Source organism: Entamoeba invadens (assembly GCF_000330505.1).
Source record: "Entamoeba invadens IP1 unplaced genomic scaffold scaff_1105074726325, whole genome shotgun sequence".
Classification (NCBI taxonomy): Eukaryota; Evosea; order Mastigamoebida; family Endamoebidae; genus Entamoeba; species Entamoeba invadens.
In genome coordinates, this window is record NW_004443763.1 from 35,930 (window position 1) to 48,903 (window position 12,974).

Consider the following 12,974-nt stretch of genomic DNA (forward strand, 5'->3'; position numbering starts at 1 on the left):
ATATATTTAGTTAAAAAGTGCATTGAGGATTTCTCAACTGGATAAGACCAAGTGATAATTGGGAAGAAAACAGAAGGCGAACTTTCACTTGATGACTTGGTGTTTATTAAACGACAGAATGAGTTGATCACTGATTTTATGAAAAAAAAACGGAGGATGAATCTTTCAGAGTGAATGCAGTTCTTGTAAAGTTTGAACTTGGTGTTGCACAAATAAATGACTCTGAGTAGAAACACGTGATACACAATTGATTGTCGAAAATTTTGGATTAATAGTTGGAGTGAAAACGAATTGCTCGTATGTCACTGTGAAGGTGGGAATATAGAGCTTGAAGATCATGTCAATCAAACTCCCAAAATAGTAAAAAATGCTTGTTCGATAAATTTCAACCCCAATTAAATAGATAAATTGATCACTAATTACGTGTTAATTATATTATTTATTCAAAATAAATTTTCAACTTTAAAAAATATACATTTGTCAATTTTATCTAAAAATAAAAAACAATTCAATCTATATATAATTTGTTGAATTTAAAATAAAAATACATTCCTGAGAATTACTTTGTTGTGTTACTTATTTTTAATAATTAATAAATACATGACTGTATAAAAAGAAATTGTTTTATTGTTTGTCTAATGTTTATTTTTGTACAACAAAAATATTAACCTTGTAATTGTTATAATAGGTTTGTGTTTAGGTATAAATTAATTGTTTCAATTAAGGAGAATATTAAAATAAATCGTACACTATTAGTTTGTCGTGTTTTTTAATAGATAATTTTATATTTATTTCTTGACTTTTCAAATATCAGTTACTTTTGAATTAAAGTAAAAAAATAAAATATTATTATAATTAAAATTTATCTAATATACAATTATAAATAAAAAGTAAAAAAAATCAAAAAAATTGCTTTAAAAACACTTTGAAAATCAATAAAATAAACCACCCTATTAAAACTACCATAAGATTAATAACATTTATTATTTTTAATTTAAAAAAAAACAAATACCTTTTGTTGACTTAAAAATATACACATGTATTTTTAATTTAAATGAATATCAATAAAACGACTGAATACTGATGAAAAAAGAGACAACAAAGTGTTGTATCGATTATTTTTAATTGAAAAAAGTCTACACAATTCTAATTCAGTATTAGTGCATTCTATTTTCATGAAAAAAACATTAATAAAACAAGTTGTTTGCGTTGAATACGATATTAAACCCTATAAGAAGTCAAAACATAGCATATAAAGATCCATGGTGCTGGTTATACAACACTATAAAAATAGTTTTCGGGTCATTTTTGATAAAAAATACGATAATTAAAAACAGAAAAATTAAACAATATTTAAAGCAAGAATTTGACAATCTAAAACATCAATTAGAATATGACAATCCAAGGCAATCACATGCCTTTAATCGTAAAAATGTGTATGACCAAATGGAGTAATCAGTATTTATCAAGCCCACATAAAAATAGCTTGAAAGAATTTATATATGCAAATATATATATAAATATGACATTGAATTAAATTTAATAGTGTTTACAAATGACAAAATTAACAACTCAAATTGAATACGATCAACAAATATGACAGGTAATAATTCTTGCAATATGGTAAGAATTAAACGACGTGTGTATTATGCATCATATTATTGAAACAATGACAAAATATAATAATATTATATTGTTTTATTATATAATACAACACGCAATTTCGAAGGCGCCTCAAAAAGAAACAAAAATTATACCAAAACCTTTTATATTCATCATCATTATAAAAAAGTGACGCGCCTTCCTCCTGGTGGCCGGATATTTGATTCCGGACAATTGATTCCTTTGTGTTTTATTTGGACAATTGATTCCTTGTGATTATTTGGTTATTAACAATGCTACAAATCGGGTTTTTATTTTTATATTAGTGTTTTTGATGGACATTTGATTCCAGAATAATAATATCAAAATGAAATAACGAATTGTTATTAAGTTAATTTTCATATAAATAATCGGGTTTGATTAACAATTTTGTTTTCTATGGACAATTAATTCCACGTGGATAATAATCATGTTATTAATTTAAAAAAATACAACTGATTTATAAAAATAAAATGATTACTTTTTTGATTTGATTAAGCTTTTTCTGTTTTTTCTCATAATTTCACGAACAACAACTGCTTGCTTGTATTGTTTTGATCGTTTTCTTGGTTTTTTATTTTCCTTTTCTTTTATGGCGGTTTGAGTTTTATTTTTAATTTATCAATTCTTTCTTTTGTTTTTAAAACCAATGGTATCATTGATTCATTGCAACAATCCATGACTTCACAATTTTTAATGCCTATATTTGTAACATCTTCGATCACATGTTTTATTTTTTCATTATCAATACAAACACGATTGTCTTTTTCAACGTCCAATTCTGTTGGTTGTGTAATTGGTGTTTTTATTAATTCATTAATCTTGTTTTCGTTTTGGGGAACCATTTCAAAATAAGAAGATCTCAACAAGTAATTAATGTTGCAAAGTTTCGATATTAATTGTTGAGTTGTAATTAATTTGTTGGCAAAGTTATATGTTAAATTTTCTATAAGTGTATTTCTTGATACATTTTGTGATCTCTTTCTTTTAAACACTCCATCAAGCATGTTTTTAAATTGTTCATTTTCTTTTGTTTCTATTTTAATAATTTTATCAAGCCATTCAACTTCACTTGGATGTTTGTGTTCTAATCGTTTTGCAAATACAGAGTGAAAACTTTCACATATATTGTTTGTTCTTGTTTTACAACAATATTGATTCCACATTTCTTTTGGAAAAAAATTCCCAAGCCAAGTTTGTTCGTAATAGTTGTAAACTTTGAGTAACTCCAACTCTGTGCAATCTTTTTTCATGTTCTCGAAAACGCCACTAACATCTTCAACTGGCAAAAAAGCCAAACACATAAGAGATTTAACAATATTATAAAATTGTTGATCTTCTTTAAAACGGCTCGAAAGTCCCAAAGTGTTGACTTTTCTCCAAAGAGATTGACACAAGTGAAAATAGCACCCCTTTGTAATACAGCCAAAGTATTCAAGTGCATTTTGAACTGCCTTTTCAAAATCAATCATCACAACAACACCATTTTTGAATAAAACATACCCATTGTTATTTTTCCAGTAATCATTAATACAATTAAACATTTTTTGTATAATAATTCTGTTTTTCCAACGAGTAAAGCATGAACCAAAGTAAAATGTTCTTCATTTTTCAACATACAGTGTATAGTGTACATTTGATAAAAATTTTTGGGTGCAGTGCTAAATGTACCATCCATGAACAACAATTCAAAATCATTAATTTTGTTAACTTTATTTTTATTTACAAATACGGCAAAAACTGGATCTTCCTTAATTAAATAATCATTGTATAATGGGTGTGATTTAAAGTCACAATTGGTAAACATTTTTTGTCTTAATCTTCTAAATTCCCTTATAATTGTACTTTCTCTTTTACTGTACATAGAAAAATCTTTATCTTCAAGTGCTTTTGAACTTGAAACATACCGCTTTTCAATTAGTGAAGCAGTTTCAATTAATCTTTCTTTTGCTTCTTTTTTTTTGCTTCTGCATCGTGAGATGGGTGTGAATGTATTTGATTGTATGAAGTGAAAATGTAAGATTTGAAATTTGTGATATTATTAATTGGACCATCAAATTCAACTATTTTAATTGATACATCACAATGAATATCTTTACACTTGTAATTTAAAAAAGAACGTCCAGTTCTATGAAACACAAAGTCATCAATTATTGGTAATTTTCTACCTGAAATTTTTGAATTCAACGATTTAATGTTTGTAAACAACTTTAGATTATTATTTGTATTTATATCATTTGTGACATTTTGTGTAAATGATGTAAGTGGAATATTAGTTAACTGAAGATGTTGCTCCGTTGATCCAATGTGTTGGTTTGGTAAATTGTAAAAATGTGGTTGATATGGATAAAGTTGCATAAATGGTAATTGTTGTTGATATTGTTGACAGATGGAATAATTGCATGGATATATTGGCATGAATGGTTGTTGAAATCTATAGCAAGGTAACATCAATAAATATATCAAATCAGTTGTATTTTTTTAAATTAATAACATGATTATTATCCACGTGGAATTAATTGTCCATAGAAAACAAAATTGTTAATCAAACCCGATTATTTATATGAAAATTAACTTAATAACAATTCGTTATTTCATTTTGATATTATTATTCTGGAATCAAATGTCCATCAAAAACACTAATATAAAAATAAAAACCCGATTTGTAGCATTGTTAAAAACCAAATAAAACACAAAGGAATCAATTGTCCGGAATCAAATATCCGGCCACCCTTCCTCCTTTGGTCAGTAAATTATTGTTAAAATAAAAACACGGGTTGTTTTTTTTGTCAAACATTAAACGTATTAACCATGTAGAATAATTGCATCCAATAATGGGCCGGCTCGTAATAAGTCGGCAAATCATGTATATGAAAATATGCATGATTTAATTTACCATCAAAACGTTAATCTTTACAACAAATCAAATCAAAGTGATGCAAAAATCCTTTGTTTATTTCAAATAACTGCGAACAAAATGGGAAAAGTTCAATAACTTTTCTATATCATGTTTATATTGTAACATTATCATTTAGATTTCCAAGTGTTGGCGTGGATTTGATTAACCATCAAATTGATTAATTGTGTTACACTTACTTATTGAGTGTCAATGTAAATGCTCGAATAAAATCGGAGTATCCAGAAACAGCTTGTGATTTTGGAAGTACACAAGTTGACTGTGACACAATCGATGCAAATTATGAGGTACAAGTTTATATATCAAAGACTACTTAACCCACTTTCTACATCTCCGCACAATTTATTTAAAATGTAACATCGAACACGTTTTTCTTCCCGTTCATATATGTGTTAGTCCAATTAATAACAGTAACTAACGATATTAGTTCAATTGCATGTTTATATGACTTTTTAAGTCACTTCCATTCAATTTTTATGCACGATGACACCAACAACACTATAAATAATTCCTTCACTGAACTCAAAATTCTCCACATTCATCAAATCATTCGTTTTACAACCGACTGTTCTTTCTGTTTCACTCGATTTTCAACCAAATCAATTGGTCTTCATCTCATATGATGCAGCAACAGCATTTATACACACAGGCAGTTCTTCATTAAAAACACAAAAATTGTTTCAATTAAGTTGAACGCAAAGAATATCAACGGTGACATAGCTTCAAAAGAGGTTATCATCGAACATCACTACAAACAAATCACGAATCAAGCCATCACCCTCTTTGCAAATTCTTCGTTTTGAAGAAATTATCGAGAACTAATTAAGGACATCTCAACTGGATGCCACGACTTCAACTATGAGCCAACACAGTATCTCACTATTTCTGTAAGTTTATTTGGGCATGTGATGGCAAGGGTGTCATATCTAGCTCAGAACACTACACACTGTGCCATGTTTTCCGTTTCTGGAATGTCGAAATCTTTTTCGTCCTTTGTTGCTTCAATAAGTTTTAATCATGCCTACATTTACAGGAGAAATGCAAACCGCTGTGAGAAAACGACAGGAGAAGGAATGAAAAGGGTGTTTGAGTCGTTTTCAAGTGAAAGGTTCAAAGGTCTTGCTGGGTTGGTGTTTCAGCCTGGTGTTGGTTCCTAGAAAGATGGCATTGGTGGATTCTTTGCTGGTGTAATAAAAGGAGTAGTTGGTGTATTTGATTTAGTTGGTAAGACTTCCGAAGGCATAGGCTCGAGTGCCAACACGAATAAGATTCTGAGGATCCAAGAACCAAGGAATGTCAATTACAAAGTCGTGATGAAGTCGTACGACAAAAACGAGTCTCTTTTACTCAATCTGGTGAGAAACACTAAATTGGAAGTGTACATCGGTTCTTACTTGTCACATGGGACATGTGCTTGGGTTTTTGGAGAAAAGCACTTTTACTATAATGTAAACAACGACATCAAAGTCTTTAAATACCCATCACTTGAAATTAACAGAACAGTTGATGGGCTTTAAGTCGGTTGTAAAGTAGTAAAGTGTACCCACTCTATCAGAGTTAAAGTTGACATTCTATAGCTTTTATGTAAAGAGCTCAAAACGTGATAAAATTTAATTAAATTCGTGTTTACTTCGTTTATAACTTTATAACTATTTTAACTTTATAAATAGTCAAACAATAATTTGTTGTGATTTATAACAAGAGTTTTTAATTAAGTTTCGCGTCGAAAGAACACATGACTTCAATTGGACCACGAAAGACCGCTGGAATGTTTAATTATGTCAGACTCATTTTCAATATTGACATTGAAGATAAGTGTGTAAACAGTTATATGTCATTAAAAACAAAAAAATAAAGGAAAAATACATTATTATTTATTTCTCACCTTTAATACTAAAAATACTTATTTTAAACTTTGTGGTATTTTTAATACAATTAGTATTTTTAAATCGATCAAATGAAAGAAGTAAAAAACAAAACACTTCACAATAAGGCGACAAAGATTATTAAATTTGCGTGAGCAAAATAATTATTTATTACATCATTGTTGTTGTTTGGTATTTGTTTTGGTACTTGGCTTATAATTTTTTTCTTTTTCGTTTTCTTCTGATAATCATTATCGTCACCAACATTACCAAAATTAAAAACATTTAAAAATTTCACTCAAGAAAACCAAAAAATGAAAATTTATTGATGTTATAAAAACATTCTGAGATGAGAAATATTTAACTCTGTTTTACTATTTGTTTATTTTAATATATGAGATCAACCTTACACATAGGAGACACCACTAAGTGTGAGTCGTCAAAGATAGCTATCGATGCCTCCGATAAGCGAGATCTCCCACTGGAAGTTATACCGGTGGCTGGATAGGGTCTTTTAAACCCTTAAGGTAATATACTAGGAAGAGTAATTCGAGATTTGTCACCTCAAATCTTCGCCGTTCTAGCAAGTGTTAACTCTGTGTTTCCATAGGCTTTGAAGGAAACGCTCTGAACTTAGAAAACCAGATTGTCTCTCCATTCTATTTTCAAAACGGATTCGTGCCATTTTGAATTGCACAGGACCGCTATTAAATATTGGTTTAAATAAAACCTGGTAATACCAGGGGTAAAGATGTGGGTTATAAATAATGACTCCTCGGCGCTATTTAGACTCTTTAAATGTTATAAGAATAAAACCTAATTAATTTCTTAATTTTTGTTTATTCTAATACAGTCATGCGAAAAAGCTGTCGCGTTTGGAAAAACCTGTCTTGAAAAAATATTTTATAGTAAATTTATAATTACTTACTATACAGTATAGCTTCTATTCGATTTATTTGCAGGGTCATTTCACAAAAATCGAATAAAAATATTCGGCATTTCCAAATAACATTTTCTATTTCAGATCATTTGTTTATAGTACTAGAATAGTTCATTACCACCCGAGACAGCTTTTTCGCATGACTGTATTTTCAGATAATCAAAAATATTTTTAAATAATTTCATTAAGTCTGTGAAATGATGTATAATTTCTTGAAGTTTGTCGAAGTATTTATATACATTTTCGATGCTTTGTGTAATCTCAAGCGATTTGTTATATTTTTAGTTATTATTAGCCTCTAAATATGAACATCTAAAACCACTTTATGTATTTGTTCAGGAATAAAAAATGTTCTTAATTCATATATTATTAATTATATTTAAGTTATTTGAAGTAACAATTCAAATACTACTTTTTATACATTCATATTTTATTCGAGTATTAAATAAAACTAATGTTTTAACTCTGTTTTCATTTTCTTTTTGTTTTTAATAAACAGTTATTGTATCTTTACAAGTAAATATCATCACATTTTAATATTGACGATAAATAATAAAGTGAAGCTGATAAATTATTGTGACATGCCAATAATCTCTTTAAGTGCATCTGGGCTTCCAGGCGCCTTCTTGACAACTTTCTGGTCTTGGAAGAAGACGAATGTAGGGAGTGATGTGACTTGGTACTCAGCAGCATACTCATTTGTTGTTGTTGCATCAACCTTGAAGAACTTGAGATTCTTGTGTTCTTCTGAGAGTTTCTCAAACATTGGAGCACTCGCCTTGCACTGTGCACATTCGGGAGAGTAAAAAACCACAAGAACATTCTTGTTATTTGCAATAGTCTATTTACTATAGAAACGTCGGTTGTGTAAGTCACTGGCATTGTCACTTTTGTGTATCGAATATTTTAAATTCGTTTTTATGCATTGAGAATTGTTCTGGTCACTTCTTTCACTTCTTTCATTTTTGGTCTTTTGGAAACAATTCACTTTACAACAAAAAAGTATAATTCACTATTTGTTTTACCTATATTAAAATAAGATATTTTTAGTTTTTTTGAAACAAAATAACAATATATATATAACTATATTCTACATATCGTAATTATATCATTATAATTCTTCGTTTATATATATAGACTGTTAAAGACACTGTTTCAATATTGTGTTAATTGTATTTTCAACAATCAAAAATAATTTTTATAATATTATCTTTTTAAACAATATATATATATATATATCTTTTTTACTTATTATGAAAGTCGTTATCTTAATATAATTTACATTAAATCAAATTGAGTATCATTAAAAATGTAATAATTATTGTTTATGTTTTGTAATTACATCAAATTTCAATTGTTCCTTAATTTAATTTTTATACAAATTTTGACTCTTATTTCAAACAGAAAAACATGAATTAATTGAATAATTACACACTTAAAACATATTTTTAAACCATGAACAACTTTCTTAATTTGTTTCTGAAAATTCAAAAATGTAAAAACACAAACACTTTCTTTTAATAACGAAACATATTATTTTAGATTGTTTCTAAATCTTTTAATTTTAAAGTCGATTAATTGTTCAATAAAAATAAATGTGTTTATTATAACAATTTATATTAATTACTAATAACAACTAAATAATTATAAATAAAATATGATTAAGTAGGTGATTGAATTGATTACAATACTACATAGCACAACATTATTACATTAACACAAAATATTCAATGTGGTCAATTAAGGGAATGAAACTGCATTAAAAGCACATGCCTCTTCACATGCATGACACTCAATGCAATCGTCTGGTCTTGCAACAAACGATTTGTTGTTTTGGAGCTCGAGGACGTTAGCAGGACATGCTGACACACAAGCGCCGCATCCAGTACAGTTGTCTACGTTGATTGTTGGTGGCATTTGGTGAATATCAGTTATTAATTTTTGTTTAAATATTCCAATTAATATTAAACAATATTCTCAAATAAAGTGATAAAAAACACTTCTGGTCATTTTATTTGTGAATAATTATATTTGCCATTATCATAATTGTTATTTGCGTGTGTCTAATTGAATCTGTAAATAAACATATAAACTTTACTTGTATTTCTATTATCATTATTGCATGGTCTAAAAATACAAAATGTAATTATAGTTGGTGGTTGATGCAAAATGTATATGAATAAATTTTAATTTTTGATCTTCTAATTATTATTATCATTAATTCGTCCAAAATTTGATCACTTTTTAATTATCAAAAAATATATATTCTGGAAATTTACAGAAAAAAATAACAACACGTGTGATATATGAAACAATTGTAAAAAACAAAGAATAAATCCATTTGTTTGTATGAGCAATTCAATGATAAATATTATATTATTTTTGATATTTAATCATATAGAATTAAATTATTCTTTTAATGATAATTGTTATGTTTATAAATACAATTTGTAACAACTATTAAATTACATCGTTAAATCCTGTTGTTTGAGTCAAACGCATGATCAAATATTTCAATCTTTTCACGATTATATGCTTGTATAGTAAACTGTAATCATTTTTCCGTTTATTCAAAACCCAATTATGTTTTGTTAAAACTTCAATTAACAAATTCAACAAAATGTCAAAATCACATTGGCCCACACCTAATGTATTCAATTTACTGAAAACGTCCGTTATTATTTAAATAAGCCAAATAGATTAAATTTAAAAATATAAAATGACCGAAAATATCATTTTGCAAGCTCTTCATTGTATCACGTCTGCAATCAACTTTCACAGACACGAATACTCACTTTCTCACATAAATTAAAAATGAACGATGGATGGTTAAAATAAAATCATGCTTCTCCTTTTTTGGCTATTTTAAGTGGAGATGATTATAGAATCACTCACACACGCCTTTAAGTATTACTCAAAATAACTTGTCATATTTTGTGTGACCGATTCAAGAAAACTCGAGGAATAACAATTAAATGATCACGAACCTACTTTTGGACTCCAACTTCAGACATCTTGTGTTTACTTTTAATTTTTTATGTGTGTTCCTTTACGTTAATTATTAACGATTTTAATTAACCTAACGATACTGTTACTATTTTAAATAAAACACAAATTTTATTTTTGTTAACTTGATATGATATACAAAAAATGAACTTGTGGCGACTCTTTTGAAATGCGAACAGTAAACAAACCAATCACTCAAACAATAATTTATAGGTTTTCCTTTTTTTCTTAAATTTTTAGATTTAAACACAAACGGTATTGGCGTTTTCATCAACAAAACATTTTTTCCAAAAAATGTTTAATAAAAGAAAAAAAATCTAAAAGTTAAGTAATGTACTATTATTGTTTACCTAGAAAATTATATATTTGTTGTTCTGAAATATAACGACTCCGATGCAAACATTATAAAGAAATGAGAATACAACTTAATGGGTAAACAAATACTTTAACAAACACAAAAAAGATGATTAGAAGTATAATAATTAATACATTTGTTTTGAAAACACACCTATCATTATTTTGTTTAACCTTGTCGTTTCAATTGCATTCACTGCACTTTTGATGTTTTGAATTGTACTACTTATAATTTGTTTTTCAATTTCATTTGACACTCGAAACATTTGATATATTAAACGTATTGATTATATATGAAGAACTAGTTTTATTTTATAACTACGCAATTAGCTCACAATTTATCACATTTTGTGCATTTATTATATTAGTATTTTTTGTTGGTACACATTGTAACACTCAGCACATTCGTACTCTGAAAACATCTCGCAAATGTCAAGGAAGTGTTAATTAAACATCTTTTGTTATAAATACCAAGTCTTTATTTTGGCTACATTTGACATTATATTTTAGACAATTTGAAAAAAATTAAACACAACTAAAAAAATTTCCCTTCGTATTTTAAGCAATCGATATTGATTGCTTCAAATGAAACACAGTCGGCACCACTGCAAACTTAGGTTTAAACAATTTGCATTTCAGCAGGTTTATTAACATTAATAAAATCATCATTCCTTGTATCAAAATTATACCCAAATCATATGTAACACAACTCCCTCCATTTCCATCTCAACTTAAGCACTTTTTGTCTTAATGAAAACAATCAATATAACTCAGATAATACCATCATAAAACCTGACACACCCAATGTTGCTGTTTTCTTTGTAGTTAACAGTCTTCACAAGATGGTTACAGGTAAAATCACATTCAAGATACTTTTTACAATTGGATTTGTGAATTGAAAACAATCGTTTGCTGATCAATTGCAAATGCATAGTTTCCATTAATACTCGTTTTAGTTTTCATTATTTTAAACTTTTCCTCACAAATTAAACATTTGGAGATAATGAGTAAATATTTTGTCAAAACACAGCAAACTTTTGAACACAATTTGTGTCAATGTTATGAATTCTTCTCATTGAGTGCATTGTACATCGTTGTTTGTTGTGATAATAGAATAATTGCAATGGTTGTTTTCTTGACATTATTCACCACTTTAAAAGATAATACTTATTTGAACACGGAGTGCATCAACTCTATATTGAAACCAAACAAATTGATAGTGAAACATGATTTTCACTAACAACAATCAACTTTTGATGTGTTTTGGCAATTAATAAAATTGAACAACTATAATGTAAATCAGTTTAAAAAATTAAGCATCTGACTTTTGTTATTAAAATTTTATTATTTTTTTATTTTAACACAAAATTTATTTTCTTTCAAAAGGCAATTTCAATCAAAAAAATGACTTGATAAGTTTAATTAATGATATCTGTAAAAACAAGAAAACACATTATATTTATTTTTAAAAATATCAATAAATTTCAAGTATTATGACGTCAATATCAATTGTTGTTTCCTTAAATATTACAATATTTTATTCATTTTATCCTTATGTTTTATAAGATTAGAAATCCAATAAAAATATAACAGTTAAACCGTTTTACTAAATAATAATTGTATTTTTCAAATTAATAATAATTATAAAAATCATACTAAAATAATACAAACAGGATAACAATAAACTGGTATTTAAAAGTCGATAGATAAAAATCTAAATTGGTCTATTTTAATGAAAAACATTGGGAAATACTCTATTATATTTATATTTCGTTATCGACCTTTGAATTCCAGTGAATAAGGAACTAAACAAAGGAAAAAACATTTACTTATTTAAGTAAATTTAAAACACTAATTAAATCAGTTAATGCCAGAGTTATTGAACTAAAGGTGGAAAAAATCAATAACGACTACATAACACCAAAAGCGTGAACTAAAATGAATGTGCAGTAGACCAACTGATGTTCAACAATTATTATTGTGAATATGAAATGGCTTTTGTTGGCTGTTTATTCCAATTTTATAGTTTGTTACTTTAATAAATTCTAACAATTGAAGGGAAATTATTTTCAAACGAAGTCCTAAATGGGTGTTCTGACAAGTGTTAAGATGGTCATTTCCACTATGATTCAAACACCACTTTACGAAAATTCAAGTAGTCTTAAGTAGAATGTCATGATTACATTGATGGGACTAAATGAATCTTTTAGACAACTAACAAATATCGTTTGAAAACATTGGAAATGTGTAG

The 12,974-nt window shown here is 27.4% G+C and overlaps 2 protein-coding genes across 2 annotated transcripts; one reads left to right on the top strand and one right to left on the bottom strand.

The window, feature by feature from the left end:
- Positions 1-5,466: 5,466 nt before the first annotated feature.
- On the top strand, positions 5,467-6,075 carry EIN_340270 (hypothetical protein; the record flags this gene model as incomplete). Its single annotated transcript, XM_004261432.1, has 2 exons — positions 5,467-5,703; positions 5,788-6,075. 2 exons carry the CDS (start codon positions 5,467-5,469, stop codon positions 6,073-6,075), a joined length of 525 nt encoding a protein of 174 aa, XP_004261480.1.
- A 1,798-nt stretch (positions 6,076-7,873) lies between these two features.
- Positions 7,874-8,245, bottom strand: EIN_340280 (hypothetical protein; the record flags this gene model as incomplete). The annotated part of the gene is made up of 1 exon (XM_004261433.1): positions 7,874-8,245. One exon carries the CDS (start codon positions 8,243-8,245, stop codon positions 7,874-7,876), a length of 372 nt encoding a protein of 123 aa, XP_004261481.1.
- Between the last annotated feature and the right edge of the window lie 4,729 nt (positions 8,246-12,974).